We start from the raw sequence: 17,263 nt of genomic DNA, 5'->3' as shown, positions 1-17,263 counted from the left end.
GTTGTGCACCCGCCTATAGGTGCATATTACTAACGCGCTCTTTAAATAACAAAGAAAAAATATTGAGCCGGACTTTAGACCAGGTTTGAGTTGGTCTATGGCGCAGTCTATTTTCAGTTCCTCAAAATAGCAACGCGCCAACAATGCGCCTGAACACTCCTCTTTTTTAGACCAGCACGCCCATGGGCGCACCAATGGGCGCAAATGCATTTGCTATTTAAACAACGCGGCGGGAATGATGGGAAAATGAGAACTGCGTCGGGCTGAAACTAGCAAAAACACTTGCGCCGCGCATTGCGCCGGGTGTATGATAGGGCCCATTATTTCAAATGGCAATATTTCACAATATTTCTTTTTTACTGTATTTTTGATCAAATAATTACAGCCTTGGTGGGCATTAGAGACTTCAGAAACATTGAAATTAGATTTTTTCACATTTTTATTTATTTTCATAAATACAATTATTTCTCTTTTTTTGGCTTTCATTTTAGCTTTAACAAAAGAGTTTAATAGAAAAGTACTTGTACAGCTGTCTTCACTTGTCTTCACTGTAACTGACACTCTGGGACAAATTACATTGAGAGTTTATTACTTGGCATTATTTTTTTAATAGTATTGAGAATTTCATTTTAGTTCTCTCTCTAGTGTATTTGAGGCAAGCTCACATGACTCTCATTCTTACAGACCATCCTCATTCTCTCCCACAACTCTCACATGCTTGTTTGACCCTCGTAAAATCAGATGTGAGAGAATGTTCTTCACAGCGAACTGTGTTTATCTAGGCTTGCAGGTGCACGTTTGTGGGGGAGGAATAAAAGAAGAATTGAATTAATCATTGCATGCATAGTCTAGTCTATTGTGTGTTGCGTCTTTTGTTTTCATAACTGTACTTTCACCAGCACAAAAGAATGTTTTGTTTGAATGTGTGAGTATAACAAACTATCGTCGTTTGAGCTCAAGCAAAGATGACAGGTCAGACGAAATGTTTTGTTTGAGTATGGAGAAGTTGGTAATTTAAAGATTCGAAAACGATTAAAACTTTAAAGCTTCCTGATTACATGCTCATAAAGAGTTTGAGATTGTAAATGAGAAGACTTGTCTTGCTAGATATTTGTTGTTGGCTTGTAACACTGAGGTACGATTACATGATTTAGAGGATGGTGAATGGCAGAGGTCAGGAATCAGGATTGAGTGCTGAAGATGTTCGGTCGTGGCTGGAAGTCCAGATCACCTTACACTAGTCCTTCACTCGATGACCACTTCTCCCCCAATCCACCCGTTTCTCTTTCCGTCAGGCCTCCGAAGCCTTCTGTCTGCCATCTTCTGGAAGTCAGTGACACTGCATGAGCCATACAGCAACCGTATTCATTCCAAAATCCCATTCATTTTCTCCATAGAGAAATAGATTTTTAACAATAACATAAAGTTTTCAAAACAGACCCACCATGAGTTCAAACAGGTGATGTATACAAAGTCAATCTGATTTAAGCTTCATTTTAAAAGTTCCCTGTAACGAATTATGCTACTTATAATGCCAGGAGCAATTGATATTGTGTCTCCTGAGGCACTCCAGTGTCCCCTAAATTTTTGCCAGTGGAAATGCCTCAAGTGAAGCCCCCAGACAGATTTAAGGGAAGATTAATCGGAGGTTTTATATAGATGCGACTGAGTAAATCAGGGGCCCCGCGGTTCCTCTCTCTGTCGCCAGGAAAACTCGTTAATCCTTTCGTAGCTCAGGGAAGCCTAGAGTTGTCAGTGTTGTTTCCGCTCCTCTTTCCTGCTCGATATGACATCAGCTTTTTTTTTTCTGCTTCTTTTCTTTTTAAAGCCGCACCCTAGTTTTGCAATCAGGGTTTCCTGTGAATGCAGTTTTTGGCTGACTGAACGTACTGCAGTTGTGTGTGAAAACTTCATGTGACTATGGCTGCATATATATATGTCTGTGCATACAGACATAATAAACCCAGGCAAACAGCAAGGATTGTGTTATGATTGTGGCTTCTTAATCTTTAGAGTTTTTATCCTGCAAGTGGACTGTTTATAATGGATTTTTATGATGACCTGTTTTTGTGGCTGTTTTTTATTACAAAATGTTAAAAAAAGTTTCATTCATCCAATTAAAAAAAATTAGGGTAATGATTCATATCTATATTTTTTAACTTGAGCCAATGAAAAATAAATAACTTGCCCTTAAGTTATTTATTTTTCATTGGCTCAAGTTAAAAAATATAGATGTGAATCATTAACCTAATTTTTTTTAATTGGATGAATGAAACATTTTTTTCAGTGTGACCTTTTTGAAATTATAAATAATTTATTATTTTATTTTATTTTATCAGTTATTTCTTTCTCCAGAATTATGCACATTCTGTTTTCAGATATTTTTTATGAACTGAGCATTTTATTTTATTTTAATTTTGCTCAAATTTATGCACATTCTGTTTTTGGATTTGTTTTTTTTTGTTTTTTTTCCTGAAGTTTTTTTTTCAGGATTCTTTAATAAATGGAAAGTTCAAAAGAACATAATTTCCAATTGAATTCTATGTATAGAAAGAGAAAAGAATTGTCTACTGAATAAAGTGTATTACTGTGTAACTGCATCTATGTTTATGCACTCGGCAAGCACTTTTATCCAAAGTGACTTGCGTTACATTCAAGGAATGCATTTATTAGTTCATGCATTCACTGGGAATCAAACCCATGACATGTTTTGCTGTTTGATCTGCAGGAATGCATCTTGCATATAAAAATGCACATTGTAATGACTTCTGTTGTTCATGTCTTTTCTCCTCTGAAAGTCTAGTGCACAATCTTTGCCAGATGTTGCTTGGTTCATGAATATTAATTGCGTTATGTAACATTTCACCCTAAAGCGAGCCTTGTTAGGTGAGCGCCTAGCATTTGTAGAAATGCTTTACCACTTGCATTTCATTCAGCCCATTGCTAAAACAACCATTTGACTTCTGCTTGATCCTAAAGTTGTTGGTTTTACCCTGCTGGCTACATTTTCTTTACTTTTGAACTGCAGTCAAGCAAAATAAATCTCTTGAAAACATTTTGTACTGGTAGAATGTGTGTGGTTTTCTTTACACAGGCTACAGATCGCTCAGGAGGAGCATCGTTCAGTGGAGGTGGAGAAGGTAAACCTGGAGCAGAAGCTGAGGGACGAGATCAACGCTGCCAAACAAGAAGCGCAGAGACTGAAGGAGCTCCGAGAGGGAACTGAGAACGAGTTGAGCCGACAGAAATACGCAGAGGAGGAGCTGGAGCAGGTAAAAGTCACCTAATAAATATGCAAGATGTTCAAATGGGGTTAGACTTAGATCTAACTGGTCTAGACCTCAAATTTGAAAAAAATCTTGATTCTGATTGGGTTGGCTTTCTTCACAAAATAATGGTCAGGAAGTGGGTGGAAATGCTTGCAAGATGATCTGAAAGGTTATCAACAAAATGATTTCCTGTACTGATGAAGTTTGAGTATCTTCCCAGTGCAGTGTCCAGTGCATCAGCACGCTGTGGCCTACTTTACTGAGCAATTACCACAGTGCTGTTGCATAAGGGGCAGTTTGACACTTCAGATCTGGAGAAGAACCTTTGTAGGAGCTGAAGAGAGAATTATAACAAGCTCTGATATGTCAAGGACAGCGAGTGGTTCCTTCTGTGACAATATAAGGGTTCAGTTTGTTTCTATATGTATGAAATCCACAAGTGGCATGAATAGACCTGAATTGTTTGTTTGCATAGGTGCCCCATGTTGGCCTATTAAAACCCTGGCGCTAAGTGGGTATTCTGGGTCATAGGGCGGCACAAATCTCTGTGGGTTTGAAGCTCATTAGCGCTGTTCTGTGAGAAAGGGGTCTTTCGGATCTCCGACCCCTCAGCCCACACCCCAAGGCTCTTATTGTATGAGCTCTGTTTATTTACCGCTGTAATAGAGGAGCTGATTAACCGTGTTTATCTTAGTAAGGTTAGGTTGGGGTGTAAAGCTTATCTGTGACTAATTAATTTGCATCTTGTCGTAGCAAAATGTTTCAGGTGGTGAAATTTATGCTGTTTGTTCTCATTAGCTTGCCAAATGAGTCAGTCGTGAGTCATGTAAATTAGCTAATTGTCATAATCAAATATGCAAATTATGGGGTAAATAGAAGAAGTTGAAAGGTTACATACTATGTTGAAATTTCAGTATCCAAGCGTTTGGGCTGTTAATTTGCAGCATTTACAGATTTTACAGGGTTCTGTGTGGCATGGTTATTGCTAACTAAACTAAAAATAAACATTTAAACAAATTGTTAATTTAAATAAAAGAAACAATAACTGAAATAAAAAATAATAAAACTTCAGTTAGCTGCCAAGACAATATTTCTCATTTTTGTTTAGTTTAACTTAAAGTACTAAAATTACAAAAACCTGCGTCAAAATTATTAAAACTTCAATGAAAATTATAACGAAAACAAAATTCAAAATATGAATAAAAACTGTAATAGTAAATAGGGCTGCACAATTAATCAAATTTCTAATCGTGATTACAATTACGGATGCCACGATTACGGAATCGTTCAAAGCGGCAATTAATCATTTAAAGTCCACTTACGTTATTCTGCGTGCTTAGGATGTGTTTTTTTTCTTTCTACAGGTTATCGTAAGAGTTTTTCCATTGTTTTAATTTTAGTTTTAATATATCATTATAATACCATGCATATTTTTTTTTATTATTATTTAAAGAAGAAACCAAACCAATGTATATATAACATTTGAGGCTTAGTACTATAGAAAAGCAATAAAAGTTTTTCAGTTAGTGTTTTCAGCTTGTTTAAATTGTGATAATCGTAATTAATAATCGCAATTACAATTTCAAGGGAATAATCGACAATTATGATTTTTGTCATAATCGTGCAGCCCTAATAGTAAATCAGTGATACTAAAATAACACCGTTATATGGGCAGTATTGTACGGCAAGGTCCTGTTTGTAATTTTATCTTTTTTTTCTTCTTTTTTTTATGAGCTGATAAGAGCGATTTCTTAATCGTCTTAGGGTGCTTTCACACCTGGCCTGTTGTTTCGGAACCTGGTGCGTTTCCCCCCTTAGCTCGGTTCGTTTGGGCATATGTGAACACTGCAATCGCGCTCGGATCCGCGCCAAAACAATCGGTCCGAAATCGCCTGAACGAGGTGGTCTTGGCTCGATTGAAAACGAACTCTGGAGCGGTTCGGTTGTAGTGAGAAAGCAATCCGATCTAACGGACCAACGAACCAGGCTATATCACAATTTATGATGGGTAATTACGTAAGTTCCGTGAAAAGCATTAGCTTTGTTGTTTTGCTAATACCTCAAAATGAACCTGTGAATGTCTGTGGGTGAGCACGTCTTTGCCATTCAAAAATCAAAGCACACTTTTTTTTATTTTATGATGCCGTCTTATTGCTCTTCTTTGTAGTATGTGAATTTTAAAAATGTTTTCCCAATCAATCCCATCCTGATGGATGACAGCTGTGACAGCTAAGTGGAATCCCGGAAAATAAACCGTGGAACTTTGACCAATGAGAGAACAGTTTACTCGCTTTTTTGGTCCGTTTAAAAACTTTGCCGTGTGAAAGCGAACCGCACCAAGAATAAAAAGCAACATTGTTATAATTTCAATCCCTGTTTTGGAACAAAGCAATCAATCTACAGGTGTGAAAGTACTCCCATCTGAAAGCAGCCTTGTGTGAGGTTTGTTTGATGATCTGCTTTGCTTTGTACTCTGATCTGATTTGTCTCTGGCGCCTCCTGCAGGTGCGTATGGCCCTGAAAAAGGCAGAGAAGGAACTGGAGTCTCGCAGCAACTGGTCTCCTCCTGAAGCCCTGCAGAAATGGCTGCAGCTCACTCATGAGGTGGAGGTGCAGTACTACAACATCAAGAAACAGAACGCAGAGAGACAACTGCAGGTGGCCAAAGAGGGGGTGAGCAGCATTTTTCGCAGTCATTTTATTAGCTGAGATGAAACCGTGGTAAAAACATTTAGATTGATGACAGTTCAGCTTTGTTGTTGTAGTACAACCCTAGAATGTGGTAACAGACTTTAAAATGTTTTTAGAAATGTTACATGTTTAAGAGGATAACAGATTGCTGCTAATAATGTCAATTAAGCATGTATTTAAATATCAGAAAATAGATTAGTTTATGTAATGTAAGGTTTCACTAGGATTTAAAAAAAATGAAAGAAAACCTTTAATAGATTTGTGAGATATCAGTAGATGGATTTACAATAATGTAATATAATAATAATATAAATGATATAATAATCATTTTCTTTAAAAAAAAAAATGTCACATGGTTTAGGCAGAAAAAATTAAGAAGAAGAGAAATACTTTATTCGGGACGTTCCATGTGGCACATAGTTCTTCGCTAGATGATGTGGATCACAAAATACTTGCAGCCAAGTAAGTCACACAAACATTTCTCAACATTTCTTAATGGCAATTTAAAAAATAAATGAATAAATGGAAAAAAAATAACCCTTAAAACATACCGCCATAATCTCTTTGTCTACAGGCAAGCTCTGGGTGAGGTAACAGCAGCTCTGAGAGAGAGACTCCATCGTTGGCAGCAGATTGAGTTCCTAACAGGCTTCACGCTGGTCAATAACCCAGGCCTGCCCTCTCTGGCCTCTGCCCTCAACCTGGACCCCAGCTTCATGGGCGGCCGTGGCACACCCCAGCATTTCATGTCCGACGACATGGATGACATGGATGAGGACATAGTGTCACCAGGAACACTTCAATGTAAGGACTTGCCGGACAGCGATAGGGATAAGTCCCAGTCAGCCAAAGGCCAGCAAAGACCTTGTGGTATTTTGACCAAATCCAAAAATCCCTAGTTTTGAGCTATTTAGGTTGTTTGTGCGCAAGTTCTGTCAGAAATGGTTGTATGCACTGAGCGTGTTTGCACACTTCTTATTTGTGCTTTCTGCTGGAGTGTACAGGTGCTCCATCTACAGGTGTTTTACACAGAGGGGAGTACTTCAAGATCTTCACTACACATTGCTGTCACGTGTTTTTGAAATGGCTACTATGCACTCTTTGTACAGATCTTCATGTTAATTCATGTTAAATTCGATGGAGGGTCACAGAGTAGGCCAGAAGAAACAGGCCCATATGCGAGTTAAGTGGTCCAGTACAAGTCTGAAGTTGTTGTGGATTGTAATGCTCCATCTGAATGTGTGAAATAATGTTATCATCAAACAAGCTCTAAGAAAATAGTTGTTTTCCCAGGTAAAAACGTGAAATAAAATTGGTGTTCATTGGGCAAAATGGATTAATTCTGAAAATTTTATTGCTGAACTCACTTTCCACAATATATCTTGAGTGCTGTTCTAACAAGAAGTATTCATAAGTATTTTCAGATAAGAACTCAAATCCTTGAAGTGTTTTATTTTAGTAAAGCATTGCCAAAAATCTAATTGTAGAGGTCTGTTTTAGTAGTACAGTTATTAACAGTTGCACCCCTACCCTTGCCCCTTACCCCCTCCAGATGCAGCGTGGCTAATGGGTCGCCGAGCAAGTGATCTCTGGTCTTTGAATTCGGATTGCCAGTCTTTTTGGAAGTACTCTGGTGGGCTAAACTACCATGTCCTTCACCCCAACCACTCCTCTCACTTCCTCTTGTTTTTCTGAACCACTCTCTTTTAAAGTGATACGCTGCCCATTACCCTGGCTACTGCAAAGGGAAACTGGACAGAAAGAAACGCTCTCAGTCTACACCTCTCAATCGTGTCCTTGTACACAGCTGTGAAATGGTTTACTCGGAAATGCATGATCTCTCTTAGCCTGTTTTGTTTTTAATTTTTCACATATCGCTAAGAAAACTTCAGACTTCGACAGAGAGTCGATCCTTACATGATCCTTTTTTACGTTTTATGTAACTTAATTAGCTTGGAGTCGATATGAAATCAAAATAGACACTTTTACATCCTTAACACACATTCCTGGTCTTGTCATAAACAATTACTTGGTAAAAGTTAAGTATAAGTATAAAGATATAATTTGTAAAGTTTCATCAAAGTGTAGTAATCCCCTGATATGATAGAAACATTCCTGATGGATAGAAACAAAAACTGCACTATAAAGAAATGCATGAATAGGGTGGTTAGGGTTCAAACTTGTCCACAACTTCCTTATTGTGTCTGTACACTTTTCCACCTCGTCACCTAGTCTCAAAGGTTCTTGTTTCACCTTCTCCAGCTTGCCACGTGTCACCCAATGTTATTTCAATGTCTGCATGCTTTGAGTTGTTTCTCTGAGTGACGTTATTGTTTTGTGCCCCTACAGCTCCCAGTATGATGTCACTCCGGCAACGGCACATTGACCCACAGCTGGCCATGGGTTCGCAGAGGTTCGTAGAGAGTTGTCTCGCACTTGGTGGGCAGGAAGGGGAAGGTAGCTTGTATTCATCCAGGTCTAGGACGGCGCTACGCCAGGCACGCAGCCAATCTTTTGGGCAGTTTGACGCTCTGGGACTGCCTCCTCTTTCCTCAGCAGTGTCTCATCCTGCTATCTACTTCGCTGCCTCATCCCACACTCCCCACTCCTCTTCCGTCGCTACAGCCCCTCATGCATCCCACTATCACTCTTCACATTTCCAGCCCATGGAACACCATCCCAGACCTCCCCTATGATGCCAGCCCAGCGCGCCCCCGCCGTTGCGGCAGCTATGGGTATCACTTCATTCTGTTGTGCTTGTTTTGTGCTTCTCAGCTGGCATGATCCTGGGACTTCGTCCAAAACATTTAACAGGACTTTTTTACCACACATTTCACACTTTCTGGTGAACCACTACTTGTGGGGTTTGTTACTATAATTGGCCATACTCACTACAGTTAATGATACTGCAGCTTGCAACTTGGCTGTGTAACTTCCTGTGACGTTCTACCTTGTTGCTTAATCTGTTCTTGCACCATCTGTCCCTTAACTTTGAACCAGTTCTCACACCTGCATGCCTGAAATGACCTAGTGCAGGGGGTGGCCAACATCCTGCAGAGTCTAGCTCAGGGCTCTTCAACTCCAGTCCTGGAGACTTCAGTTTCAACTTTAAATTGGGACTGGATTTAGACTTGGACTTGAAGAGTCTTAGTTAGCTCGAACGTATCCCAACACACCTGCCTGGTAGTTTCTAATAGTGCTGAAGACCTTGATTAGCTTGTTCACGTGTGTTTATTGGGGATTGGTAGTAAACTCTGCAGGACAGTGGCCTTCCAGGAGCAGGACTGGACACCCTTGATGTTGTGTGTCTCTATGTTAGAGCTGTCCAATCACATTCCTGGAGGACCACCTTCCTGTAGAGTTTAGCTCAAACATGCACCAGTGCATCTGCATGAAGCAGGAGCAGACTTGGACACCCCTGCTCTGTTAGGTTGCACTTTTCTAGCACTGGGTAGTTGAGCCTTGGCATGTTGTGCTTCAGTTTAGACAACTTTTGAGGTTGGAAAGGTCAGGTAGCAGTAAATGCAGTGTTACCTTAAATATAACCATCAAGTTGTCTTGGTTATTTAGGACTAGTCTGATATCTCACTCATTTCTTGATGCTAATTTCACCGTTTTCATTCACAGGGACTTGAATCGCTCCGACTCCGATTCTTCCTTGTGTATATCCCAGACTGGCGAGCAGCTACGCCTATCCTACAGTTCCAAAGGCTTCCCTGTGAAGCCCACTTCACTCCTGCATGGCCCCCATTCACGCTCTGAAGAGGGAGCCCACTCCAACGCACACAACGGGGGCAACAGAGTTCACGATTGGGGCGCATCTCCCGATGGAGGTCCTGATAGTCCCATATTAATGAAGAAGGTGTATGGCATAGAGAAATCTGCCAGTATGAGCGAGATCCACGGCTCCCAGGCAGTGATGTCCATGTCGGAATCCTCACGCTCCTTAAGCCCAAACTCCACTGAACCTGATACGCCGTCCCCCACTGGACTGACTGAGGGGAAGGCTGGAAACCGCATACCCCAGATCTCTTCAAAAAAGAGCCCCCTAGAGGAGGACAGTGGCTCCACAGGTGAAGACACTGACTCTGCTGCCAGTCGCAAGAAACATACCTTCAAGATCTTCAAAAAACAGAAGAAATAAGACAACTGGACAACAGTTTTGTTTTTCCCTTACTTTTCTTTTTGTCGTGTTGTTGATATAAATGTTTTGATTTATTTTTTCCCCTTCTGGTCAGAAGTTACGGCACAACCAAACACCTTTCCGAGGTCTTTATATAAATGTTTGCTTTTTCAGAGGAACACTTAGGAACAAGCTTGATTTTGGGGGTGGGTGGGAACGATACACCAGTGGGAACGGGATGGACCTTTTTTGGGGAATGTAACGCATTATTTATTCATCAGGAGACAGTACCAGACTTTCAAAGGAATCTTCCCTCTGATGGACTTTTCTTTCCTTGTATAATCTGTATCAGTTTGCATGTCTTCGCCTTTGTTTGATTGAACTTTGAATGCTCCTAGATGTTTGCTTGGTTCTTGTTCCCCTTTGCTTAAAACGCGAAATAGCCTGGTTCTTTAGTTTCTATAAGCACACTCCTTTGTCTTTCAAGTTAAAATGAATTGTCAGCTGAACGTTTAATTGTACTCTTCGATAAGTGTTTGTCGATGGTCAGAGAAACTGTAAAAGGGCTGAACTATCAGTGTAAAACTCCCCTCAATTATGTTGCACTATTTCTAAATGTGGTTGTGTCGGTTTTGTAAAGAACATTTAGAATATGCTGGAATACGCACTAAAACGTTTACACAAACCATGACACTGAACGTATCTCCAAGGCATCAGGGATTTCTAGTATGTTTAAGAATTACACGAATAGAATATTTGATCATTGTTGATCATTCCAAATCATTTAGAAAATACAAGATGGTTCATGAATGTGCACATTAATGTTTTTTGAGCATTTACTCTTAACCATGCCCCTGCTGACTGTTTCTAATGACATCATCCAAAATCCAAGTTCCCAAGAACACGTCTTTTTAAAAAAACAACAAAAATAGAAAATGTAAGGTGAATGCATACTTCACTTTGTTTAAATTACAGAGTTATTACAGCTTCAGCAGATCTTGCCATCTTGTATTCAAAGTGCCAAACTAAAGCCACCATCCAGAAATGTATACACTTCCCAAAGGTTGTATTTCGGTTTTGTTAGATCACTGATCTGAGATCTCATCTTAAATAGGTTTGCTATAAAGGTGCAGATTTTCCAAATTGTGGTGGAAGGGTGGGTGTCTACATTTACTTCTGACATGTTAAAAGAGAGCTTGGATATATTTTGTTCCTGCTGAATTAAGTCATATAATTTTTTTTTGACCCACAAGAAGTCGAATCCTTGATTTCAGGTGCTCTTTTATATCATTTTAAAGCTAGACCACACACAATTGCTGTTATAATGGAGTGACTTGCCTTTAAATGGTCAGATGTTGGGGCAGACGGATTTTACCACTGTGCATTTTCTGAGGAAGTGGAGACTGTTCTTCTTGTGGTTTACATGATGCTCACTAAGATAAAAGTATTTTTTATCCCAGTGCACTGAAAATTACAAGCACACTTTCTGAAAAGAGAGGGGGGTTAAAAATCAAAAGGCTTCGTGAGGGATGTCGCTATGCATTTTATTATTTTCTACCCACAGGCTTTGAAGGTCCAACGTATCCACGAACCTGGAGGCAAACCAAAGCAGCGCTGCACGAAAAATCTGTCATTTCTTTTGTGAAAGATGGTACAAGACCACATCCAAATGCATATCAACCAGTCAGTCTTTAACAGATATACAACTGTGCAGATGTATTTGTTTCATCTGTGCCTCTTTTGCACGAAGCGGCTCTTGTCAGTGAGTATGTCGGTGTGTTCGCATCAGTCCGGTCCAGTAAACCGCACTTCACCGTGTTGATGCATGTTCTCAAACACGGACGGGAGAGACGAACTGTTTTAGACTCTGTTGCCCTTTAGATATTCCTGCTCACTTCTCCGTTTGCGCTATTTATGCCTATACTGTACAGAAAGAGGTGGAGAAACAAAGTAAAAATGATCATTTTGCATCTTCTGTAATGTTCAAAACTGTAGTCTTCAAATTTTATGGCACTCCTGCATGAAAGCAATAAAAAAGGTTTTAAAACGAGTGAGATTTCCATTATTCCATATTGTTTTTTCCCAGTAACATATACAGTGGCCCCAAAATATTTGTATCTATCTATCTATTCCTTCGTTCTATTTATTTAGCTAACTAGCTAGCTATCATGCTGTTGATAAATTGTTCTATCGTTCTTTTAATATATTGATATATCTATCGTTCAAGATATAATTCTGTCAATAAATTGTTCTATCGTTCTATCTATCATTCTACTGTTCTATCTATAGGCCTATCTATCTAGGTAGCATGCGTTCTAGCTATCTTTCTGTCTATATATTGATCTATCGTTAACAGTACTGTTCCGTCCGTTCTTTCTTTCTTTCTGTCTGTCTGTCTAAGACAAATAGATAGATCTGTTAGGATAGATCGGCATCCCATATGAATGTACATTATTATGTACTTGTATGAATCGGACAAAGGGTGGAAACACTTCATTGCCCAGAATGCCACTTCCTGTTATTCCAATTCAACTTCTTTTGGGTGTGGCTAATTTAGTTAAAATAACTTGAAACGGAGCTAATTCCTAAATTATGAAATTCAAGACATTCCTTGGCATATCTGCACAGGGCACTGTTATAGCATAATTTTAATACTGCAATGGGTGCTTATTAATATATTACACATGTAGGAATTAGGAAAACCGTACTATATTCCAAAGCAAAATATGGTTGTCCAGGATCTTATACAGCACTTAAACTGAGAGTAATTATTCATGAGCTATGCTAAGTTTGCGTTAGAGGGTGGAACTCCGTTCTGTTTGCTTAAACTTTAACACCTGCAGCTCAGACAGGATGTTATTCCGGGTACCTGCTTTGGCGTTTGATCACATGAAATCCTGCACTGCAACGGTCCTTGATGCGGATATGGCGCAACCAGCCAAATAACGCAACAATATGAGCGACTGTGCACCATGAACGCAGCAAAAAGCTTCATTTTAATCAGATACAAGTTGCTTTGTTTAATCCAAATCTTCTGGTGGTTGTTGGGTTTCGCAGAGGAATGATGGGAGATCTTCCAAAGAGTTTGTTCCGCTTGTGTTTGCATGTCATTATTTCTGTAAGTATTTCAGATGCAAATTAGAGGTAGACCTAGAGTTTACATCCATAACTAAATGTATCTGTTGTTTATTTGTTTATAACCAGATGTCTTTAACTGGCTGTCTGAGCCGATCCAGCAGCACAGGTAATGTGGCTTTTCTTGACGCACCTGGCGAGCCCGTCTCCAACTGTCCCTTACGCGTAAAGTACAGCTGTTTTCAGTCGTCCGTAGTGCATGTTCAGGTTCTGGTTTCTTTCGATACTGGATCTACCTCAGTCGTTTTCCACAAATACTGGACCTGCGAGCCAGGACATACCAGAACCCGAGTGGTGACCGTGAGTTTTCCTGACTGGCTTGTGTACCGACCTGACTGGATAATACGCGGTTCTGACTGGGTTCTCAGCTGTTTATTGCGTGCTTGGATCGGACCGGATGAGTCCACCGGACCTGGCAGGTTTCCTGGAACCAGTGTGACTGTTCCCCTTGATATTCACTCACCACTGAGTCGACCCTTCAAACAACACCAGCTTTGTGCCAAATGGGACACAGATTTGCTCCTGAGAGTCAGAAGAGATGACATACCACAATGCTTGGAGGAAAATGGTATTATATTATATGTAATATACATATATGGCACAATAATTCCTTTTTAAAGTGTTTTTGTTTGCAAGTTTAATCATAAAAAAGTGCATGTAATACATTCTTTTAATTTTTTACATTTTCTTTTAAGAGGTGGCATCTCTTCTTTCCACAATGTATGCTTCTACTGGTGAACGTTATGGCATCATTAAAACCCTCCAGCCATTCAGAAATAAAGTTTTGGAAGGGCTGAGAATCAAATCCATCTATTATCCCTGGTGAGAGCTTCTCTAATTCTACTTATTTGGCAACAAGGCTTAAGATTATCATTTAATTCGTGGAATAACATCATGATTGTTGGTTTGGACTTTTTAGGTTTGCTGTTTCACTTTGGGTTTTGGTGGAGAAACCTTGCAGTAACCATTTATGTGGACTTCTGCTCCACATTGATTCTGAAAATAATTATGTCACCCCTACAATGTTCCTCACTGACACTGGTAGGGCTGTGAACCACTCAGAACCACTCATATCTGTTTTTGATCAGTTACAAAATTGACTTTTGTCTGATTCGTTCAGGTAAGATTCATGTCCAGGTGCATGGAGATGCTGGGCACTCCTCAGCGTTCCTTTCATCTTTTAAGGTTCCTCTTCATCAGTGGTGCCGTATCAGCCTGGAGATTCTGGGACGTGTGGTAAGTTTATGGATGCATACATGTGTAATGATCTCATAGTATTGCATGATAGGTTGGTGCACAAAGGCCACAGGTTTGGTTCTCAAATTGGGTGTTTCAGAAATAGCTTATTGTTATCCCATAGGCTCCAGTGGATTTATAATGTGGTTTTGCATGAGAATAGTACAATTTAGCAAATAAAGGTGCATTTACAATTTTTTTTTTTTTATTAATGATTATTGTTGTAAAAAATAAAATCTTATGCAACTGCATCTGTAAAAGCATACAGCCATGGCATTTTTTTTTTTTCAAATACAATGTAGAATTTATTCCAGAACATGTTGAAATGAAAACATATTTCTGTATGCATTTCTGTAAGTATTTCTTTGGTTTAAAGTGGGCCTTAACAAAATGTCTGAAAAATATTATATTTGCACACACAGATGGCCTTGCTAATATTGTTGGCAAATGAGATTTAATATTTGGCAGCACAGATTTTTGCCCAGTTTGTGGCTCAGTAACAACGCCATTCATACACTTCGCGACTGTAGTTTGATTCACTATTCTAGTGCGAACTGATCCAGTCATATTTGAAACTCATATTCTCATATTTCCCTCTCCTGTAGGCAAAAGTTTCTATTGCATGTATGGAAGCGCAGCAGAAATTTGTTAGCACAGCTGAGCATGTGTAAGAATCTTCATTTAAAGCAGTAAAACTTAAATTTCACAATTGTTACATTAAGAAAGATCTGGTGTTTTGGGCAGATTTGGCAAGAATGTCATGTTGGATGACACACATGGATATTTTGTGATTGGTGGAGGTAAATTCATACGAGGCATTGAAGGATATTATGGACCAGCTACATACTATCGTATACAAGGGCTCCCAGCTGACAAGGTAGGGTATAATGGAATTTTTAGTTTTTTATATTATATGTTTATATTAATAAAACGGATAGTTCCGGTCCTTGATTCTGATTGGTTGAGCCATGTTCGAAGCTGTTGTAAATTACACTACAAACATACACCTTTGTTTACTTCTGTGTGTTGCTCGGCAACCACTTTGTTGGAACCACAACTGTTTCTGAGGAACTACATTGTTTGGTGGAAGAATACTGTTTATTTTATTTTACACTTTATTTGCTCCGTTTTATTCTGTGAAACCTTGAATAACCGTTTTATAAAAGCAATAAGCCCCGTGAAGCCGTGGTTTACAGTGAATTTATAACAGCTAAGGGGGTTAGCTCCACTTCGCGTCGTGCCTAACAACGCCCCTTAGCTGTTATAAATTCACTGTAAACCACGGCTTCTTGGGGCTTATTGCTTTATTCTATTCCCCTGAACTAAGCATAGTGATATTTTACATCTTCACAGGCTGAGATTCACCTTCCTCCTGTAATATCAAAAGTGAATATAACCGGATGGTTCCAGTCTTGTGAGAATTTCAAATCAGAGCTTTTTCTGTCTGCAATAGATCACTCTCTCACTGTAAAGAGACCATCAGGTCAGTACCATGGGTGTCCACTAGCTGGCACTAGATATCAAAATATATGTTTTTGTCATTGTCTACAGTACAGTTGTTTTGTCTCACCACATCAATATTCACATGCAGACAGCTGTTTGGACACATACACAGAGCTGCAACTGAATCACAGTACTGTCAACTCAACAGAGCAGTGTATGTTCTTCGAAACAAATCCTTACAGACGCCAAGTTGCACAGTTGACCAAGCTACTATCACAGAAATATGGTAAGATTGTATTTAAACAGTTTGTTGATGGGTGTTCACATTATACACACTCTACTCATCAAAAGCTTGGGGTCAGTAAGATTATATACAGTATATATTATTTTATTGTTACTGTTTTGTAGGCAGGGTGAATGCATCAGCTGTGAGCAGGATTCTGTATGCTCTAGTCCTCCGTAAGATCAGTGCAGCTCACAGTCTGGATGTTATAACCAGGATGATGCCTTTCCTGCTGCAGTCTGGCTGCTTGGGAGACAATAGAGCACTACATCTGTCCTCTGTACTGTACAGCAGTGGATTCGGAGTCAGGAGACAGCCGTACAAGGTGTGTGTGTGTGTGTGTTTAGGGTAATGTGGCAATCAGGTTTCTCAAGCATCAGTTTTACATGTCTATTTGTAATCTGAACTCTGTGAACACTTAAAGTGAACGAGGATTAGTAGTTTAACATGAAACCTGATGTGTGGCATTGCAGGCTTGGCTGTTGTCCCTGTTGGCAGCTCAGAAAGACTGGAGGTTGGCGCTCTTACGTTTAGGGCACATGCACCATGTTGGTGACCTGGAGGTGACCCCTGACCGTGACCTGTCCTATGCTTATTACATTAACATCGCAAGACAAACCAGCATGGATCAGAAGAATCCCTCCCCACAGCAAGTAAGAGACTTTTTAAGTGTCTTTTTTTGAAAACAACACTCAAATTTCTCAAATCACGGATGATGGTTAAAAAAAAGATAGGAGGAAAAATTATATTTCGTTTCTATATTTATTTCTATTGTATTTCTCTAGTCATATTTCTGTATTATATTTGCTTTTACATTCTCTTGCAAAACTCGTGTTGTTCCGAGAAACTTTTGCATTGGCTCGCTATTAAACTTTTGCGTTCCACCAAGAAACTTTGTTCAGTCACAAAACTTTTGTGAAGGAAATAATGAGAAACCATAGTTTTGAAAACGCAAATGTTTTGCAAGCGAACAGTATAGTTTTGTGTCAAAATGTAGTAGTTACTCATGAAAACACAAGATATTTGTGCAAAAACAATAGTTTTGCGAGAGAATGCATTTTTTTTTTTTTTTTTTTTTTTTGG

The 17,263-nt window shown here is 39.4% G+C and overlaps 2 protein-coding genes across 2 annotated transcripts in view; both read left to right on the top strand.

Annotated features, from left to right (window-relative positions):
• The window catches only part of LOC107745192 (stromal interaction molecule 1-like), a 52,484-nt gene extending 40,351 nt beyond the window's left edge, over positions 1 to 12,133 (top strand). Inside the window, 8 exon segments of the mRNA XM_016559040.1 lie at positions 3,095 to 3,272; positions 5,775 to 5,942; positions 6,322 to 6,422; positions 6,535 to 6,764; positions 7,513 to 7,593; positions 8,310 to 8,632; positions 8,634 to 8,695; positions 9,588 to 12,133. Of these exon segments, the coding sequence (XP_016414526.1) occupies positions 3,095 to 3,272; positions 5,775 to 5,942; positions 6,322 to 6,422; positions 6,535 to 6,764; positions 7,513 to 7,593; positions 8,310 to 8,632; positions 8,634 to 8,695; positions 9,588 to 10,104 (1,660 nt within the window). The 3' untranslated portion in view covers positions 10,105 to 12,133.
• Positions 12,134 to 12,797: 664 nt separating this feature from the next.
• The window catches only part of si:dkey-24p1.6 (protein sel-1 homolog 3), an 11,553-nt gene continuing 7,087 nt past the window's right edge, over positions 12,798 to 17,263 (top strand). The window contains exons 1-11 of the mRNA XM_016559039.1: positions 12,798 to 13,201; positions 13,288 to 13,786; positions 13,914 to 14,040; positions 14,138 to 14,259; positions 14,339 to 14,454; positions 15,060 to 15,121; positions 15,199 to 15,331; positions 15,808 to 15,937; positions 16,046 to 16,183; positions 16,306 to 16,505; positions 16,654 to 16,833. Of these exons, the coding sequence (XP_016414525.1) occupies positions 13,145 to 13,201; positions 13,288 to 13,786; positions 13,914 to 14,040; positions 14,138 to 14,259; positions 14,339 to 14,454; positions 15,060 to 15,121; positions 15,199 to 15,331; positions 15,808 to 15,937; positions 16,046 to 16,183; positions 16,306 to 16,505; positions 16,654 to 16,833 (1,764 nt within the window). The 5' untranslated portion in view covers positions 12,798 to 13,144. The remainder of the gene's footprint in view (positions 13,202 to 13,287; positions 13,787 to 13,913; positions 14,041 to 14,137; positions 14,260 to 14,338; positions 14,455 to 15,059; positions 15,122 to 15,198; positions 15,332 to 15,807; positions 15,938 to 16,045; positions 16,184 to 16,305; positions 16,506 to 16,653; positions 16,834 to 17,263) is intronic.

The sequence above is a fragment of the Sinocyclocheilus rhinocerous genome, unplaced genomic scaffold (genome assembly GCF_001515625.1).
Source record: "Sinocyclocheilus rhinocerous isolate Xijiao unplaced genomic scaffold, SAMN03320098_v1.1 scaffold257, whole genome shotgun sequence".
Lineage (NCBI taxonomy): Eukaryota > Metazoa > Chordata > Actinopteri > Cypriniformes > Cyprinidae > Sinocyclocheilus > Sinocyclocheilus rhinocerous.
Note: the sequence above shows the minus strand (reverse complement) of the source record. Positions and strands in the feature narration are given on the sequence as shown.